General features: G+C 44.4%; 1 protein-coding gene across 1 annotated transcript in view; it reads left to right on the forward strand.

Annotated features, from left to right (window-relative positions):
- The first annotated feature begins 2,308 nt into the window (after nucleotides 1-2,308).
- Nucleotides 2,309-21,218, forward strand: part of TNFAIP8L3 (TNF alpha induced protein 8 like 3) — a 40,373-nt gene continuing 21,463 nt past the window's right edge. Inside the window, exon 1 of the mRNA XM_065847874.2 lies at nucleotides 2,309-2,559. Coding sequence (XP_065703946.2) covers nucleotides 2,325-2,559 — 235 coding nt within the window. The 5' untranslated portion in view covers nucleotides 2,309-2,324. The remainder of the gene's footprint in view (nucleotides 2,560-21,218) is intronic.

The raw sequence follows: 21,218 nt of genomic DNA on the forward strand, positions 1-21,218 counted from the left end.
ACATTGAGATGGAGAAAAAACAATAATAATTCTAACCATATGTTTTGAAATGAAAAATTGTGCTCGTTCTGTTACAGTTCAAAACTTCAAGAATTGCTTTACAGTTAACAGCAATAAAGAGGGAAAGTAGTCTTGAGACACATTTACTGCGGAATAGGAAGTAATTACAGCATAGTAATGAGCATGCCCGGTATCTACCACAATACATCCCTCATGCAATAAAATATTGAGTTACACCATCGCCACCGTAACATTAATTATTGTGGTTCTAGGATAAAAGAAAAGCTGAGAAGGACTAAAATAACTGGGATTCAGTTTTTATTTTGACTTTTCCGTGCCAAGACTTCGATCTTTCAGAGGATCATGAAAGATGACCTGGTCTCTTAACAACTGCAGTATGATCAATTACCATTAGGTTTCAAGCAATTAAAGACAGTCCAGAAAACTAATTAATTGTACTCAAATACAAATTTACTCTCCCTGTTAAACTGTTACTGGGGAGGGGTTTTATGTTTCATTTGTGCTTGTAAAAAGCAAACAAACAAAAAAAGAGAGAGACCGAACTCTTTCCAGCTCTCAGATTCTGCTCTTGGTATGATAACTGGAATTATTTTTCATTCATTTCAGTATTTTCATGTTGTTAATGTTGTTTATGTCATGCTTGTAGATCCCCCAGATGTTCTGTTCGCCTCTGTGATCTGTGTACATCCATTCAGATTTTGCATTGGCTCCTCACAACAGAATCAGAATCACTTCAGTTTAGATGTTTTTCCTTATATAAGACTAATTTATGGGGTTATAATCAGCAGCATTTGAAATGCCACTTTAAATTTAATGAAAGCAACTATGAACAAAAGTGAGAATTTGTTTTCATGGAATAAAAAACCAGGTGTGTCTCAACACTACATACCCAAGGTATGACAGCAACATGCTAAGTTACTTAACACCTGGCTTTTCACTCCAGAAGTTGAAGAATTGTGTGTCCAAATTCAACATCCCAACACGTGTATTCCCAGGATCAGAAAGCTTAAGGGCTCCTATCTTCCCAGGCTCAAGCAGGTCTGAAGGCAGCAGAGCGTGCCAGGACCGACCCCAGAACACAAGGCAAACTCCAGCTTCACTTTTACTGTTGTCGTTCTTACACTCAGCATCGCACAGAAGCAGCCATCACTGGAAAGAAATTGGCAGGGTTCTTCAAGTTTGGAAAGACTCTTGTTTGTTGTTTTTAATGTTACCGTATACACTAACAGGGAAAGCTTTCATGTTTGTCAAGAGTGTTTGGCATAGTCTGATGACAATAGATAACTTCATATATACAGCGTCAAAGCAGCGTCCGGGCGTTACTGAGATAAAGCAACATGAGGATCCGCACGGCTTGGAGGGAGAGAGTCACAGGGTAAAGAAAGAGATACCTGTGGTCTAGAGCCACAGGCATAAACATCTGGCTAGAGATCATTTACTGCGGGCAGGCGTTCAAGGCACTCGCCGGCTCTTAGGATGGGATCAGATAGAGCTATGAGATCTGGTTTATGATGGCGTTTGGTTTCTAATTAGAAAGTATTCTTGCTACTACTTTCCTGGGATTTTTGTGCTACAATTAAAGTGATCTTTGACCTGTAAGAAGGAAAAGTAGGAAGGAGTAAAAGCTAAAGGAAAGATCTACCTACCCTCACCAGAGCTGAATAAGTGGCCTCGACAGTCTGAACTAAGGGATGGCTCAGGACTGCAGTATCCTGTAGGACACAGGCAAAGTCTACAGAGTTTGAGCTAAAAGTTTTCAAACTCAAGATTTCAAAGTAATCTTCTAACATGGTCTTCATCTACCAAATACTGCACTGTCTCCCTGAGTCTGCAAATAATCTGCAAACAGGCAGTAGCAAAATTCACTCCTTCATTGTTCTCCTGGGCACTAATATCCAGTAAGAACTGACACTTCCCTGCTGGCCTCCGCTGTTCTGACAACTAATTTTTGAGGAATTTGATCGTTAAGGAGAGGGAGCTAGTGAAAAGACGCAAAGCTGCTACTGAAGAGCAGGGGAGATGCCCACAAGGAAAAAGAAGAAAACGGGAGACACAGTGGCGCCCGATGTCATTTCGGTCCTTTCTGTGCTGTCCTGCCTCAGGAGCGCCCTGAGCCGAGGAGGCCACAGCTGTGCAGCCGCGGTTCCGCCGCCCCCGGGCAGAAAACCGGGAGGCTGGGGAGATGCAGCCGCTGCAAGACGAACTTGTGTAACAGGCTCGGGAAGGAGCCGTTCCTCCGCCGCGCCCCCGCTGCCTCCTCCCCTCGCCGGAGCCCGCCCGTCTCCGCTCCTCCTTTGCAGCCAATGGCACTAAGCGAGGTGGCTGCATGTGGTGGCGCGGACCCAGCGCCCGGGCTGGGAGGAGAGGAGGAGGCAGCAGCTCTGCTGGCCGCTCGCTCCCATCTCCTGCTCCCCGGCTCAGGACCCTCCTGGCAGCGGCGGCCAGCAGCACTCCGCCCGCCCCGCGCCCCCGCCACTGCCTGCAGCATGGACTCCGACTCCGGGGAGCTCAGCGAAGGCGAGCTGGTCTCACCCGCAGGTAAGAGGGGATGCTGCCGGACGGACCGGGGCCGTCCGGCTCCGCGGGGGACGGTGCTGGGGCGCCTGCGACAAGGAAGGGATGTCCCCGCTCCGCTGCCTCCGGGGCAGCCCCGGGGCTGGGCGCTGAGGAGGGGGCGCTGCCGCCCCACCGGCTGCGGGACCAACTGCCCCGCGCGGTCCCGCGGTGCAGCGGGCGGGCAGGACGGCAGCACCGGAGCCCCGAGCAGCAGCACCGGAGGCGGTGCGAGCGGTAACCGGCTCCTCCGGCGGCCGCTCGGGCAGAACCGCCCGCGGGAAGCAGGAGGGGTGAGGTTCAGCCCCGGGCTCCGCTCTGCCCCGTCCAGCCGGCTGCCCGGGGGAGGGCAGAGCGCTGCCCTGGAGTCGCGTTCAGCCATGATGTGACAGCCGGTCAAATTAGCATGCTTTGTGCTTTATACCCAGAGGCTGCGAAGTTTTTAGGGTTTGGTTAGGGATATTTTGCCATCGCTCCAGGACCAGTTTGCCCACATGCACGCAGAGCCCTTGGGCTCCTGGGCTTGCATTTTCAGGTCCTAACTTGTCACCAAAAGAACCATAAAATCGCCGCTGTCTGGCGGCTGCAGCCTGCATAGTTCTTAGATGAGACAGAAGAAAAAAAATCTCTCCTGCTGTTTCCAAATTTCCACATTCCTGTGCCCTGCACAAACCATCGCTGATGTGCTGTAATCAGAGGCTGTCCTGCACAAACAGAAAGTGGGGACAAACTTGGGTGAAATCCAGCATACGTAGAGGCACATGCTCTACCAGTAGAGCACATCCCAGTGCCAGTCCACTGAGAGCTATCAACTCAAGGCCACCCCCTTCCCCACACACATCTCTGGGTCTCCCACTCCTCTTCAGCCAGCAGAGGTGTGACCCCCCACACACACACCCAGCAGCGCAGGCTGCAGCGGCACCACCCGCACGGCTGGCTCGAGACAGGCGCTGGGCGATGCTGACACCAGGGACCACAGGACCTGTTTGACCGCTTCCCATGGTGGAAGTCACAGGCACCTTCTCTGAAGCCATTTGTCTGGCATTAGACGTGAGCAAGCACAACTGGAATGAAGTCTGAGATTGCCCTAGAGATCGTAATAAACCCAAGTAGAAAGTTAGTGAGTTATAACAAGAAATCTTTTCACCATGATCTCTCCAGTTCAGACATGTCCTTTCTCCCAGCTGACACCTCCGCCCGCTCCCCAAAAATGAAAGGCTTCCGCACCAACCAAATCTTCTAACTACAACATGAAGAAAGGGCCAGATGTTTTGTAGAGTATTTTAACTGCTCTATTAATACAGCAGTGATGAACAACGGTAGGAGGTCATAAGTGTCATCTTGTCTAGTCTCACAGCAGAACAGGATTTTATAGCATAGACTGAAATCTAATCCACTTTTAAATATTGGAGGTATTTACTCTTGATATCTTGCTTTGTATTTTCTTACTTGAGATCTAGAGAACGAAATAAGACCAGCAACAGGTCACAGAGCTCCTTATGTTCATAAAGCCGCATTAGGCTGAACTGACTAACAGACCACCAACAGCTATACTTTTTCATCCAAACATTCAAAGCAGTGCATGAAGTGCAAGTTAAAAACATTATATTTATATACAAACTAATGTAATATAGCCCCTGCCAACAACTCACTTCTGTTCTGAATAGGGTTTTCTTTTAAATAAATTAAAAATAACTATGCTTAGAGATTGCCATAAGTGCTTTTTATGTCATCACTTGCTAGCTGCCAGGAGCTGATGTTCATCATTCTCTTCTCCTCTTTTCTGTTCCTTCTTTGTACTATCTGAGAAGAAAAATCTGGTATTTTGACCATACATGGCAGATGCCTATGCAGTAGAATAAAATTGGAATAGAGTGAAAACTTGGTGGTTTTGTCTTAACCAGTTGCAATCATCTTTTCTGCGCTAAAGAATTACTTGCTATTTGTATCACCCATCCTCTTCTGGAAAGCACATTTTTGTTGGATTTCATCTGGTCTTTTTTTCCGTACTCTGCCATATGTACGGCGCAGTGTTCCTCTGCGTGTGGGTGTTCAGCAGTCACGCTGTCAGTCACCGGTGCAGGCGCAGGAGCTGGGGGGCTACGGCGTGGGATTCAACCACCACCTTGGCCGGGGAGGTGCCGCACCCCGCAGGGACCGGGGCACCCTGCTCACAGGGCAAGCAGAGCGCCTCGGGGAAGGATTTGGGATGAAGTGCTAGTAACAGTTCAATGTTGGCCATTTATTTTAGAACAGCCAGGATTTTGCATTGAAAGTGACACCAGCTTGAATGTTTTGCTTTCTCTCTATTACCAGACTTCACACGTTTGTAAAGCAATGACTTCTGCTGACATGGTTAAAACTCCTTGTAGCCATTGCCCACTTCCTAGGATATCAGACTGTTCAAACCCAGAGAGATAGAGCTTGCTTTATCACTAGTGCTCCACGATGCTAATGCAATACAGGTGTTTAAAAGCGTATCCCTTTTAAGGGTTGGCACTACCTCTGCAATACTGATGTTTTCGCTCTGTCCCAATGGAGCGGCACTCCCACCGTTCCCGAGGGGCACACGGGTGTGCAGAGCAGAGGAGGCTGCCTTGTGCGCCCCACCATCTGCCACACACGCTCGGCTTCCAAGAGCCAGCTGGAGTCTCTCTCCAAGATCCCAGCAGCCTCATTTCCTTTAATAGCCCACTTAAAGCCGAGTCTCCACGGAGGCACAAGTATTTCTTCTGTGTTTATTCCGAACATGTTGTCACAATAGCATCTTCATATTTCTTCGGTGCAAACAAAAAGCTCCTTATATTCAAGTAGCGCAAGATGTTAACTGTATTTCTTCTTAATGTGCACCACACCTCCGCACGCAGGAGCATCCAGCTCCACAGCCCTGGCTTCCAGCAGGCTCCTCACACCCATCCATTAGTGCTTCACATTCCAGTTCTCTATACAGTCAAACAGCTTCTTTTGTTGTTGTTCTTCAACAGTTTCTCATGAGACGGACCCATATTAAGAACATTAAACAGGTTTCCACTAGTCTGAAAAATTACATATTGTAATGCAGAAGAAAAAGGCTACAAGCACTACCCTCAGTGAAATTTTGAGTTTCACCGTACTTGTGACTAATCACATTTCTTGTCCTATAGATAAGCTTTTGAGAACCGAAAAAATAATCTCGGAATAGAACATTGTGCTCATTTTTTTCAAGTTCTCTATTTTTTTTTTTAACCATAAGAGGCTGGTTTTCTAAATTCCCCAGTAGCACAATGGAAGACTTTTGTCCCAGCCCTTTCAGAGGCAGCCGAGCACATGAAAGTATGAACCCTTGTGCCACCTTTCAGAGCGACGTCTCACAAAAATCCAGGTCACCTCCAACACCGATGACTTTGCAGTGGATTTGGAAGTTCTGCAGGTGCCCAACCTTCAGTGTGCCTTGTCCCAGCTTCCCGGGCTGAAACAGGCCGAAATTCGGCCATATAGCTTTTATGCAATATTTAAGCCCCTTTACCATATTAACACATTTAAAGTTATTTGATAAATTACCTGAACTCTCCTCTGGACAATAAATATATACTTAGTAAAAACAACAGGTTTAAACACTACTTACTATTGTAAAACAGCCCTGACAGACGTGAATAATTTTTTATAGAGCTGTAATATTATTTCATTTGAAACACTTAGCAAATAATTTTTTCGGCAAGTTATTTGTCAAGCTATGCAAACTGCCTATACTTTTGTGATATTAATCTTTTAAGCTTGTTACATATTTTAATCACTGCTTTACAGAGTTAAATGCCGTTCAAGAGCAGATCCATTATTGTAAATATAAAGTTAATTGGAAAGTGTACTGTAAGATATTTAGTGCTTTATTGTTAGAGGCATCAGTAACACCCACGTGTACCAAAGCGCAAGGAGGCATTTTATAGCTCTATGCAGTATGACACTGGTCATTTGAACGATGTCTATCATGACAAAAGGTATGTTTTGCCCCAGGGAATACTTGTGTGTTCCAACAGAGAGGGGTTTGATTTAACAAAGCCTTGTTTTGATTCTCCATAAAAAGGTTCAAGTCAGATATACAATCATGTTTACTGGACTTTAGACAAGGCAGCAGAAGTGGTAGAGAACAGCGTAAATATGGAAGCTGGAAGGAAAACAAACCACAGCAAACAAACACACGCAACAGCACCAAACCACGCAAAGAAAACCCACAGAGACCACAGAACTATTTTGAGTGGAAGGTGCGGGCTCTGCTGGATACTTCTGCAATGAAGTGTTCTCTAGCACCTGCCTAATAAAGGGCGCTCCCTTCCCTTCTGCTGGAAAACAAAGGAAAAACAAAGCTAGGTGGAAAAAAAGATGGAGAGATGACAGGCATGAGCTAGAACGTCATGGGAACCCGTGCTCCAAACTGTCTTACAGGGCTTTGCTCCCTATCCTTCTTCCTCTCTTCACTGTTCCCCCCAGGAAACACCTGGGCTGCCAGTTCACACATAGACCCCTCGTCAGCTCAGCAGCTGTCAAATTAGGAGCCTTGTCCAACTGGAAAAATAAAGTAAAAGCTTTGAGAGGCAAAAAAATAAATCTAATCATTCTATGACGATAGGAAAGACTCCAAATAATCCCACTTTTGTCAAGTCGAATAGACAACTTGGACAAGCAGAACAGACAGTTTAGCTGAACAGGTCAACTCGTTCAGGCTCCCATTTTTAAAAGGACCAAGTGGAAATATGAACTTCATGAAGCAATGGATTGAAGCCCAAGAACACCCGCCTGAGCAATGGCAACATCTGTGGGTGAGGCAGCCGAGCAGCAACAGCTGTATGAGATAAGACTCTTTCCAATAGCTTTGATAGTTTCTTCCTACGTTTCAGAGGACAGCGTATGTAAACGTGTGGCCTCAGGAGGACTTACCAGTGAAGCAGAATCTGACTCCCAGGTTGGGACAGCAGGCACATGAAGGATGTTGCGCTATCTTAGTGCATAAATGTTGGATGCTTTTGATCAGAACTACTCAGTTTCAGGACAGGGCACGCTGGTGCCACCCAGACACAGGAACAGCAGGCAGGGGCCAGCCGCGCTTTGCCAGGTCAGAGACAGCCAGTTCCTCAGGCAGGGTGGCTGATTTCATGCTTATGTGAATGATGGTTGTAAGGAGCTCTCCATAGCCCCAAACCGGGCTGTTCCCACCTGGAATTATGCTGCTGCTAGCAGCCCGTGAACAGAAAGCCTCTGCTTTTTTTAATATGTGGATATGGACAAGCCTTGGTGCACGAATTTATGATGCCAGATGAAGTTCATAGATAGAAACACAAAACAATATCCTGCCACACCGTAATCATCAACTATTCCTGTCTGCCTTGCCAAAGGCCTGGGGTGAGACTGGGCTCTATTTGATGTGATATTTTGGCAATAGCAGATGACCTGTACAAGGCAACAAGTGCATCTCCTCAGAATCCTCATACTCCCCTTTTGAAGAAATAAATCTCTTATCCTTCTCATCTGCACCAAAGACTTAGAAGTCATGGTAGTGATAGTAGGTTACCTGATTTTGTTGGTAATGGAAGAACAAAGCTATAAATCCCAGGTAAAAGAGAAAACAGTAGGCCAGATAGATGAGAGCTCCTGAAGACCTGGCCTGCCTGAGAAGCCTTTGGTATCCACGTTTTACTCACAGAATCAGCCTTGGGGTGACAGGCCCTCCCAGGTCCCCAAAAAGTAGAACCCTGTAACTTTCTGAGAGTGCTCACTATCTTTTCTAGCAGACCGAGCAGGACCTGGCTGTGCGCCCAAGCTGCGGTACACAGCCCTCTAAACTGTTTATCTATTAATATACTTCCTGGCACCATTTCAGGCCATGCCAGATAGCCTCCCACAAAATGTCCTGGCATGAGACAGAGGATAACAGTGGCCAGTATGAATTAAACAACATTTGGAGTGTGGGAAATAATTCAGCTTGCATCCAGATGGCAGGACGATGCACGTACAACAGGTTCCATCCCAGCTTATTCACGGGCGCAGACCCTGTGGCCAGCGCAGGGTGCAGAGATGTTTCGCTGTTCCTGTGCCCCTGGTGCATCGCTCACGCTGTCTGGGCTGGGGGGCAGCCTGTGGGACCCTCCCAGGGCAGCTCCCTTCAGCCAAGACCCGGCTCTGGAGCCTTGCCCACTTAAAAGTGTGTTCTTTGCTGCTTGTCTGCAGAAATCTCTGCTGGTTTGATTATAGGAGGGCATCTTATAGGCTGACAAGTCCAGCTGAAGGAGGCTCATGGGAAGCTGAGACCAACTTGTTGCAATCATTATGCCCTTATACCCAAGACTTCTTGAGAAGCCAAGCTGACCTCAGGCACTGCCTGCTAGCCAGTGATTTTTCTACTCTAAGGCTGCCACTTTTAATGAAAAAGACTGAGAAAGAGCAGAAGTCACTTTGCTGTCCTATCCAGTGATCACTAAGCTCTGCTTGGGAGAGATTCTGTTCTAAATCAAGTTTTACCGGTTGTTTCTGTCTAGCCAGAGGAACACGCTGACCTGTCTCTCCATACAGACACAGGTTTTGGCTACATCTCTCGATTTAACAACAGAAACTAGAGCAGGAAGATTGTTTCCATCTATGACATGAAACAAACACTTCCCCATGAAGCCGTTGCCTTTGGTTTTCTTACTGGTGCTAGCTCGATATGAAAGGTAATCTTCTGAAACACAAATAGTAGAAATGAGCAGAATACCTCGCTGCCACCAATGAGCATCTCAATTCTGGCATTAACTCTGTTCATTCAAGCTGCTTGTGCTGCAGGAAAAACTATCTTTTCTCTCTCTTCAAAGGAATGTGTTAACACTCTTCTGTGTTACTGTTTCCTTTACAAACAGTTTTCCATCTACTTTTAGAGGACATAGTTTATGTGGTCAAACCACTGACAGACGCAGATCAAACAAATAAAAGTTCCTTGGACTTTGAAAAGTGAGTGGGTTTTGGTTTTTCCAATCTTTAAGATAACCATCCTTCAGATGATTATTTCCATCAAACCCTCCGTGCCCCGTAGCGTTGTGCGAGGTGGATGTCAGTGCTTTTTGTTTCCTTGCCTTTAATGTTAACTTTGTGTATTTGGGCGTCATTTCCTCTTCCCTCCCAGAAATCAGAAGAAACCGGGTTACAGGTGTCAAGAGCAACCTTCATGTTCACTTCAAAGTCATAGTTGCTGCCTTGCTATTTTGATACTCATTGCTATTTTGATACGTTATTTCATTAATGATCTCCACTGTTAAGAGAAATGTTTAGTAATAGGTGCAGAAATAATCAGTACAGTCATTAGGATGCACAGCTACTGGATTTCTTCAACAATTATAAAGGATCAGTGAGGAAAAGTGTTGGATTACAGATTTAGGAATGGGAGAAAAAGTTCAAGCCTGAGCGTAAGTAAAAACTACTTCCACAAACTCTGTGGAGTGCCAGTGTGCCCCATTCTGACCAACCTGGGCTAACTGGTGCCCTTTAAAGACACCAGGCTCTATACAACTAGAAGAGGAAGGGTTTGTGTCTGTGATTAAACCTCATCTCTAGCAGAAACCAGCTTCTATCATACAAACCTGGTCTGACCTCAGTAATGAGGTCTCTCTGGCTTCTCTCTTGTCTGTTTATGTTTTATGAGTCTATTTCCATATTAGTTCCCAAAGGTTGGTATCAGATAGCATCCTGCGTAAGGAGGAATGACACAACACTTTAGCTTTGAGGCAGATATGGCTGAGATTTCACTCTTGCCTGTCCCTCCTCAAGCAACAACCACCACACACACACCCCACCACAAACCCCTGGAAGCCCCTGAGCAGTATAACCAGTATATGCTCCCAGAACAGTCACCCAAAGCACTTCCCCCTACAGAAATCACCCAGAACTGGTCAAAAGCCAAGAACAGATCATCTTAAGGACATGTGAATATCAACATTCTTCATAGTTCTATGGTTTCACTTTAAAATATGGATTAAATCAGATGCCTGGGGGCTTAGGCAGTCCCAATGCTTAAGCTGTTAATCAGCTGGTTTCTGTTTGTCCTTCAGCCCAGAGTAACTCCTGTAGTTTTGAGGCTGATTTCTGAACTGTGAACTGCAGTTCTTTAATTAGTTGGTATCACTCACTTCAACGAGTTCAAGATACAGTTGTGCTGCTTTCACTCAGTGCTAGGTGCCCAGAAGTGCAGTTAAGAGCCAGCAAATAGCCACTTTCAACGTTGTGTTGCTATATGCAGCAGCTTGTGCTGGTAAAAATGGATGTTCTGACTGCTTCAGGAGCAGCGAATGGAACTGCGCCCCGGGAGGACACGCAGAAACGCCTCGTGCTTTGGGAAAAGGCCTGGCAGGTGCAGCGTACTATGGGGTACAGAAGGCAAGGAAGGTCAAAAGCCCCCTTGCACCCTCCTTTGACTGTCAGGTGCCACCAAAGGAGGCCAAGACCCTCACAGGGATGCAGGAACCAGGATTTCTGCTATAGTCTCCATCTCCTAACCTCTAGAATCTGTTTTGGTTCTTTCTCTTCCCACTTATCCTCACCTTTCACACATTATTTCATGTTCCTTCTCCAGATACCCACACCTTTCCGGAATATAACTCATCTTCCCATATCCCCTGTGCCTCAGCCATTACAATATTATTTCACCAGCCTCAGCTCTTTCAGTATTCATTTGATTCTTCTTCCTTATTCCATTTTTTCTGAAATATTCCTGAGTTTATGATTTCTGCCACTGTGAAAGGGAGTAAGTGCTATCGAGTTGTATTTCACGAAAGGGATAACAGACAAGAGTAAGATACTGTTTTGCCTTTGTAATTAGAGGTATTGGAAGCAGATCTGCCTCACCAGAGGAGTCAACCTGCCTCCTCCGGCAAACGATACAGACAGCGGGCTTGCAAATGAGATCGGCCTCTTGATTGCACAGCATGTTGAGAACAGGAAAGTTAATTTGATTTTGAAATACTGAAACAGATAGATGCAATATTCGCCAGAAAGTGAGAATACAGTAGCGTCTCCACAGATAAAAGCTTCCCTGTTTTCTCCCCAGAGTTCATTCCTGAACAAACACCTACTTGAGAACAGTATATCCTCACCCCATAACGTCCAATCATTGAGCTTGATTAGCAGGTCCAGGGGAAAATTGCATTTCTCTCCAGACACAGCAGCCTGAGATTATCACTGATCAAATGAGGTCAGAGAAGGACAATTCCTTCTAGTGATATTGCTTAATTACAAGGAATAAAGGAAAACAGAGCCCAGCCCTTTTGCAGCGTATTGTGATGAACCATGGCATGCAGATCTCCCCACTCAAGTTTACCACTATCTTTTCTTAGAAGTTCTAATATTTTTAATGAAAAGATATTGTAAGAGAATTCACAGTTTGCCTCTAGAAAGCAACCAGAAGCTTTAAACAACTGTGAAGAGGCAGTGAAGGCAAGAGAGGCTTCTAGAAACTGAACTGTGCCCTTAGGAGAAGAACATTATGTTGTTCTGCCAATGAGACAAGGATGAGAGCACAGAAACGCACCACGGGAGACTTCAGGGAAAGGACTTGAGGCACAGGAATTCACCAGAGTACCACCACATGCCCCCATCCACCTTTCCAGCCCGCGCTGGCCTGAATCAAGCTCAAATAAGAGCCAAGCCTACCCTTTGCAGGCCACCAGCCGCCCTGACACCTGGGTTTCATCTCCGTCACCAGGGTCCCCACGTCCCACCACAGCATCTCTGTGGATCGCTGACGCCAAATGCCAGACCCACCTGGTCTGTCCTCAGTCAGCAACATCTCGTCTAGAAAGAGATTGCCGTAGCAACAGCCGAGCAGTATTAAGACAACAAGCGATGTGTAGGGAGAGAATTCAGGGTGATGGTGGGGGCAGCCGTTATTTGATGTTTTCCAAATTTTCATAGGACAGAATCTGATTTCCTTGAAGTCACTACAGTCAATGACAAGGTGGTAAAAGGTGCATGTGAAACACCTGTGGCCGTGCACTGGAGTAAAGCAGGAGCAGACAAACCAAAGGAACAGTGCAGGGAACCACAGCCTGCGAGAGGATTTTTGTTACACACTTGTTACCGCAACAGCTTTTCTATATTCTTGGAGTTCCTTTTATCTCATAGCCACATTTGATAGAAATTCAAATACCATGGGTGCTGTTGTTAAACAACTAATTTGGAAATACTTCATTTTCCTTTCCTCACTTTCACAGGCATTAAAGCAGTAGTTACGCTTCCTATTTGCGATCGTACTTTAGGGACAATTGATGCCTATGCTTGGTCACTTCATCGATGACTAAAATACAAATTCTCTCTACAGATCATATGTTATTAAAGGCATTGAAAATAAATCTTTAAATAAGTACTTAGAGCTTGCTTTTAAAGCCATGTGGCTTCTTTACCATGATAAAGATATAAAAATACACATTACATCATAAAGCTTATAAAAAAACCTCACCATTTTGTTGCTGAAAGTTTTACAGCCTTCTACATGAATTCGTTTGGTTTGAAACTTGCCTCAACCTAATGTTTTGTTTGGCCTGAAAACTACTTTTTTATACAAACAGCATGTGTCTGAATATAACTAAGCCTTTTTTATACATATATAAAGTGGACAAAATGCTATATATAGAAGAAAAGCTAAATACTTCCAAGTCATAAGCTTCGGCAGGTTTTTTGACGTCAGCCCTAGAGAGGCCAAAACACAACAAACAATATAAAAGCAGTTTCCTTCAGAAGAATACACAGAACATCAAAACCAGCTTAGGAAGTAAAGAGAACACTGTTCTGCAGAATCAAAACCGTTATCCTGTTGGTTCATGCTTTTCCCTCTAGTGATGATCATGCCCTGTTACCATGAATGGGAGGCGCGCACACATCAGCAGCTAAAACGTTAAAGTTGAGTTTTAAATATTTTTAACAAACGTCAAGGCCTGAACAAGTCAAAGACGACGTAGGCTCTGCAACTCTTGAGGGGTTCAATGCAGAATAACAGCTCTGGGGAAGGATGTTATGGGGAGTTTTTGTACCATGAGAATTGCAGGCTGTTATTGGGGATAAATCAACCTCTGCCTCCCGTAGTTGCCCAAGGGGCAACTTGTTCTCTTGTTGGGGTTTTTCTGGGTCTTTTTAGGAGATCCACAAAAAAAATACATATATATATATATGTGTGTGTGTAGATATATGTAGAAGCACACATAAAATAGATAAAGTTACTTTCATCTGAATTCATATACACACCTTTCATGATGACGAAAAGGAAACAGAGTCCATCTTACCAAAACCAATTCACAGTGCAGCAGCAAATGCAAATACATCTCCAGACGGCGCTACCCGAGCCGCTGAAAGCGGGGTGACCAATTCTGCCTTAATACAGTTACCCATGTTGAGCACTTGCCAGAGGAAATGTCAGACGGCTACAGTTAAAGGGTATAGGGAGGATGCTCCTAGGATACACCCAGTGTGTCAGATGCCAGCAGATGGCTTGCTGATTTGGGCTTCATTCAATTCAGAGCTGTTCTAACACAAGGACAGACACATGCAAAGTAACAGAAAATGGTAGTATTTAAGAAACTTTACCATGTTTTCACATGCTTATTTGGAAAAAGAACACATCTAAGTAAGGCTTTCCAGGGTTTTTCATCATTAAAAAAATAAAAAGTTCCTTTCTTCATGTAACATCCTTGTAGGTGTTTATACCATTAATACTGTATTCATATTAAGCCTGGACTTCCATATTAATGGCCTGTCATTGCTGTACATTTTAAACCAAACTCTGCCACTTCAGATTTCTGTAAACTGATGCCTTCCTGAATTTCAAAGCAAACAGGCTTTGAAACTCAAGGACTTTATAAATATATCTAATTTCTTTGTGCAACCTCCCATACGATACCCTTTCAAAATCTGATAGATGAAGTGCTGGACTGACAGCAGGGTCTTAATCACAGCCCTAAGCAAGTATTTCAGTTGTGTCTGTTTCTCCTCCCACTGCCGCTCTGCTTTGCCTATTTGCCTTTACTATTTTTAGGCCAGGAGTGTCTTTCACTATGAGTTTGTGCAGTAAAACTCAAGATACTGTATTAAAAATACTAATATCAATGCGGTGCAACCCCGAGAAAGAAGCTGCACTTCTGCAGTTCACACACCAGCTTCAATATGAAAAATACACATGCATTCAATATGGTCTCTCAGAAGCCTTTCATAAAAGGCTGCAGTTTGAGCACTGATTTATCTTAACCACCCTCAGCTTTGTTATATTAAACTCAGGACTGCCTTTTTTTTCCCAATAAGCAGTGCTACTGCATATGATGAGACACTAAAGGAATGTTAGAAGTAGAAAATTAATATTTTTAGCAATTCAGCTAAAGAGGACACACTAATGTCCCCCCCCCCCATCTTTCCATTTGCTTCTGATTCTACTCTCTAGCTTTCTGGCAGTGAAATTACGTTTGGAATAAAAATAGAACCCACAATTTGGAACTATCGAGTGTTGCTTTGTTTTCCTTTCCCCTTTATTTCAGCAAGAGGCTCATGCATTAAAGACTTTCACCCAAAAATAACTTATCAGAACAAAATAAGTTTGGTAGATTCAACGTGCTCGTGACTGTTGGCGTATTTTCTGATACAAGCCTTTCAGAATACAGCGTGGGATAAAGCACAAGATCCTGACCAAGTGACAGGACAGGGGGTTTGTTCCTTGACTGCAATACACACACCATGGCCTAAGACCACGGTCTCCCTAAAAACCCCTGTAAGTCAGAGTGAAGAGGATTCCCCACAGCACACAGAGTCACTCTGTTTTCTCCATACTCCGAGGTTCATTTTTTCCCTGTAAAACAGTCTGTGAGGACTTCACGTATATAGCCCATAACCCACTTATACCATAATCTTCAAGACATTGCTTGTTGCCAAACTTACTTGTGTGCAGGCCACGGAATATGGACATTTTCTGATTCTGTCAAGAGTTTCCTGCAGAAATCTGTTTTCTAGGGTGTGAATTTGTGCTTTAAAACCACAGCTCAGACAATGCCCCAGTGGAAAGAATAAGAAATCTTGTTCTAAGGTGACAAGATCCAGTAACTTGGCACTAAACCTCCAATTCAAGAAAGCCACATAAAACCTGGCCTGAAATATAACAAACTGCAAAATTAGGTCTGACGTGTAGCCTTTCATTAATAGAGCTCTGATAGTAAGCTTGCCTGTGGAAACACAGGGTGAAGATCTACTAGTAAACAGGTATAGTGGATAACGTTATTTTCCTTCTACCACTCCTTATGACCATTGTATTTAATCTAGAAGTGAGATCACTGCTGGACAATGTTTTCCCCATGAACTGGAAGTTTGTTACAGCCAGTTAATGTATGGATCAGCATCTGCTGGAGACAGAACAAGAAGCACTCAGCGTATCTGCAGCCAAGGGAATTCAGTCTGACATTAGGAAAATCTTCCTAACTGTAAGAGCTGCAAATATTGCATTAAGCTACAAAGGGATGTCTAATCTAACAGATTAGACAATTATCTCTTGCAGCCTGGTAGTCTTATCTCAGAGAATGAAATGGATTAGACTATTGATTAAAATCTTTGTTTCTTGGACCTCATGTTTCTACGATACCAAAACAATACATGGCAAATTAGTTTGGTGATGTAAAGAATTATTTTCTTTGCCAAACCAAACGGCCACCCTAACGTTGCTCTCCACGTGAGCAGACAGAATCATCTTTGTAAAAAAATCTGTCCTTAACTCAATCTCATAGATATGAGTTCTGATCCTTCTAGAGAGTGTCATTACTGCAGTTAATACCTGTGTAGGTTGCCCAGATGCAATAATCCTCACATTAGCCAAACAACCCTCACTGGCTGCAAATGTAGAGTTTCTGAGCCTCGTTCATCAATCACCTAATCACCAAGTTGCAGGTGATTTCTAACACAAACATTGATTTCCAAATGGAAATGCAAAGACAGCTCAGCTGCAGAGGCTGGAAAAAATGAAAGAAACCACCTGATTATCCTTACCCCTCATTCTCCGCAGCAAGCTGAAAAACTATAGATTGTACGAAACCGTGAGATCAGGGTGAACTATTGGTGTGTATTTGATGCTATCAATTTACATCCACATCCATTTCCACCTCCCTAGATTCAATTCAAATTAATCCATCCCAGCACCACCTCAGCTGTTACTGATCCTTCATTGCTCGCCTCTCACCAGCCCATGTTCCTCCACCTTCTGTGCCAGCTGGCTTCGAAAGTAGAAAATGTACCACTCAGAGTCATCAGCAAGATATACCTGGAGATCTGTCCATAACATCTTGTATTCATGCATCGTAAAGCCACTATTGACACCTAATGGCAAACATCCCACCCTTAAATAATACTGAAATACAACCATCTCCTGTAGACGGCTGTAGATGCAACTTGCCTAATGGCCACTAGAAGCACTTTGTGGGTGTAGGTTACACCTGGAAAAAGGAAGGTGGATTTCTGCTCAGTTAGAGATACACCGTCTACTTTCAGCCTGCAGGTCGATGACGGGTTGGTTTACGGTTCAGCAGCGCAGCGGGGCCGGGAGGCAAATTAATACCAAGTGCGGTTGCTGAGGAGCAGATCCACTTTCTGGCAAACCTGCAATGTGATTTTATACGTTTAACATCTGGGGTTTTTGTTTTAAATTTGTTATAACAAAGCCATATATAGGAGGAGGAAAAAAGCCACTGGAGTCTTACAGAAGTAGAACTGTTCCTAAAGTGAACCAAGATAGACTAAACAGACCATCCATCTCATGAATCTAATGCCTCGTGCAAGCCACCCTTCACAAGCACCACATTTGGAACTTGTGAACGTAGAGGTTTTCTTCAGTTTTATCATATGGGATAGACAAGGGAAAAGTCATTTTTCATCTCAAGGAGCATCCTACAAAGTCATTCTGGGCTACACAAGCAAGGCACATCAGAGAAAATCACTGAAATACAATGCATGAACAAAATTACTACAGAAAGCAATTGGCATAATGTTCAGCTACTCTGCTGCCAGGAATAAACTAATCAAGCCTTGATGAGATTCACTTGAATATTAAAGTAATCAAACATTCCTCTATCTCACAGATTAAGATAAAATACCTCAACAGAAAGCTTTTAAAATATAGTAAGATAGTATTTCCAGGGACCATTTGAACTTATATGGTAAGAGAACACTTTGCCTGCGAACACCACTTGAGCACGGAGCGTACAGCTGCTTACACTGGTTAACCCAACTGTTTCCTCCCTTCCAGACTACTAAAGAATATTTCTGCTTTACAAAACAGACTAACAAACCAAACACCACCAGCACAAACAAACCTGTGCAACCTAAACAAGCAAAAACTCAAATACTGCCAAACTAACTTCAATATCAAATTCACAAAGTGAACAGGAGCCCTTTAAACATACGATCAGGCAGACTGACACATGCATCACCACACAGTGCCTTTGGAGGTGACGCCTTGGTTCACACACAGCTTTACAGAGCGCCCTCACGACTAAAGAATTACAGCTTCAGATTTTTATAGGTTTAAATTGGCTTCTTCAACAACAACAATAAAAATCAACAACTTCCCCAAACAGTTGGAGCCATTCTCAGTTCCATGAGACAATGAAACAGGAGCCCAGTGAGCACCCAGAGGAGCCCAGTGAGCACCCAGAGGAGCCCAGTGAGCACCCAGAGGAGCCCAGTGAGCACCCAGAGGAGCCCAGTGAGCACCCAGAGGAGCCCTGGTCCCTCCTGTGCCTGCTGCCAGCAGACACCACAACAAACCACAACACCCTGTGCACGCTCTGCAGCACCAAGAAAAAGCTGCTGTCGTTTGCAGAGATTTCCACACAGGCCCTAGCACACCGTTGTAGGCTACACCGAACGGTCACTAAGCCAGACCAAGGCTCCTCCCAGTACAGGACTTCCCATAGCAGCAAATACCCAGACAAGAAGAACAAATTATGTTTTAATACCAGCACTAACATTTCTCAGAGTCTCCAAGTAGCAGCCCAAAGTCCTCTCAAAGCAGAAGACACACCAGCAGTACCAAGGAGCTACACACCCACCTTGAAAGTTGTGCATCCTTCAGCCTTCCACAACCACCTCCTTCTTCTTCTTCTTCCTCCTCCTCACTGCCCTGTGGTGGATCTCACACCCTCCTCCCACTTCTTCATTTCAAGCACCAGCTGGTCAGTGAAGCCCTTGATTTACTGATGGGAAACACCTTGTGCTATGGGGCAGGCAGCAGCAGGGCACTTTGGGCTGGATCTTCTGCTAGGATGCAGCAAGGTGGGCAGGTACCTCCTGGCACTGCTCCTCTGCGCCAGGTGCCTCTGCCGTGCTAGGCTGCAGCACTACCTTACCTACTGGAGGTGAAGACAGGGGAGCTTTGCAGCTCAGTAGGGGCTGTGACCCCCAGGCTAGGCATGAGGCTATCAGAGCTTACACCTCATCCCCCCAGCTTGCCCAGCTCCAGAGGCTGGCAGCAGAAGCGCCGTTGCCACACAAATCTCCCCCGATTGCACGTTCTGCAGGCCTCAGACACATAGACCAGAACGTGACTCCATGGTCCATGTTATTCGGAGCCGTTGATTCATTTTTATCCTCACTTAGGTACTCTGAAGCCTGCTGCGTAGTTTTCCTTTTCAGTCGTTCCCATGCTCAAAAAGCAAAATATAAATAGGATTGCAGAGACCAATTTTCCATCCCTTCCAGAGTCAAATCTAAATCTGCAGTATTGACAATGTCATATGTGAGTAGCAATTGCACAGTAGGACTGGGCAGCAAGGCATTAAAAGATTCTGCAAGCATTAAAGGAATTTGTTTTTCAGTCGGGCTTCCGGCTATGAGACTATTTTTAAAATGTATTAATATACTTGAAGATCAGTGATGGAATTGTCTTGCAGTGTAAAGTCAGTTAATATATGAAATGAGTATCTTCAGAGTACAGTAAAGCCATTTAAATGCTCAAAATACCTTATTAGAATTATGGAGAATAACATAATTACCAATTTTGCTATTAATAAAATCAATTTGGTTTATTGTGGAACGCTGAAGCAAGGCCCAACCGTGCAGTTTTACTTTGGTGGAATCAAGTGAGGGGTTAGTGCTGGACGTAAGTCATTTTGTGGGAAGAAAACAGGAAAATGATTGTTTAATGAAATGTTACTATTTTTTTTTGGAGTACCTAGCAGGTATTACTCGTTCTGTGGAAATGAAATGTTTAAGTGACATCTCGGACTGTGGAAATCACCCTGGTGGGGCCCACACGGGACATAGCACTGAAGCGGGCAAATGGGAATTTGAAATTAATTAACCCTCCCACTAGCAGAGAAGTCTAGGTGGAAGTTCTCAGTCTGGAAATGATGTTATTTGGGTCTCTCGTTCACATCCTTCACCATATCTTCCACGGTTGCTAAGAAACAGCAGCACTACAGTAGAGTAATCAGTCCTACTCCATTCTAAATTGTGGTTAATTAGCCGATGCGTGGAGTGGGATTCCTAGCACGAGAAACGAGAGCGTTTACGTTTAAATGCACAAACCAGCACAACCGGAGGGCAGAAAATCCACGCTAAATCGAAATGTTCAAATAGCAAAAAGCTTTGGGAAGTTTACATTTCCCAGGATGTTTTCCAGGATTTGGGTGGAAGGAAAGGATCACGACGAGCTGTTTCCCAAATTCCGTCCTTTTGCAGACCTTAATGAAAACTCTCAGCTCGAGTGTGGAATCTGATGGGTGCAAAGACAAAGGTGATGTGGTTGGATCAAATGCAAACAACTGTGGGATTTGTTCTCTGCCACAGCATAGGCAGCAGGAGGAGCTTTGCGGCTTGGGAGAAGGTGGGAAGTAAAAGATGCTGCCAGGTTTGGGGTTTCCTCAGCAAATCCAAAGGTATATTTCTGTAGGGAAGTGAAAAAGAGAATCTGGTACAAGCTATCTGGGAATAGAAATGCTTAGGTTACACAAATATGCCTTGTTATTCTTGTCTTCTGCATTTCTTACTTACCTGAATAAGTTTAAACATTATGGTCTTGAACAGAAAGAAGTCCTGGCTCTGTTGTTTGCCAGGGAGTTTTCTAATTAGTGCCTCTGCTGTGCGTAGCTCTAGTCAAAGGATTTTGTCATTTGATTTCCAAACATGAGTGAAGATCTGGTATTTCATCATGAAAGAACAGAGAACAAGTGCCTGATGCATGAAGATCAAGGCACACCTGTCATTATCTTTCTAGCAAATTTGCGGTAGCACTAATACCATGTTTTAACTAAGTAGGAGAATTTTAAGTACCTCAGAATCTGATTGCTGTGAAAGCCTCTGGTTTTCTTCCCCCTCTCTTCTCTGTATAATTTTATATGAGGAGAATTTTCATGAAAAGAAAAAGCTGCCTCAGTGTCTTTTCCTCTTTCTTTTCCAAACAGGAATGTTACACAAACACTTTCTAACACAAATGCAATGGACTTCTCAGTTCTCACTGAGCGGAGACTCCCATAGACCGTCTGGGTGCAAAGTGTTCCCGTCAATAGCCAGCCAGATCTACACTCTGGTGGACAGCCCTCATTTTAGGAGTTATTTATAAGACCCAATGTTACGTGCAGGATAAACTCTGCAACCGAAAACGGAAAGATATTTCTGTGCAGTATGCTTTGAGA

The sequence above is a fragment of the Patagioenas fasciata genome, chromosome 12 (assembly GCF_037038585.1).
Source record: "Patagioenas fasciata isolate bPatFas1 chromosome 12, bPatFas1.hap1, whole genome shotgun sequence".
In the NCBI taxonomy this organism is placed as follows: Eukaryota; Metazoa; Chordata; class Aves; order Columbiformes; family Columbidae; genus Patagioenas; species Patagioenas fasciata.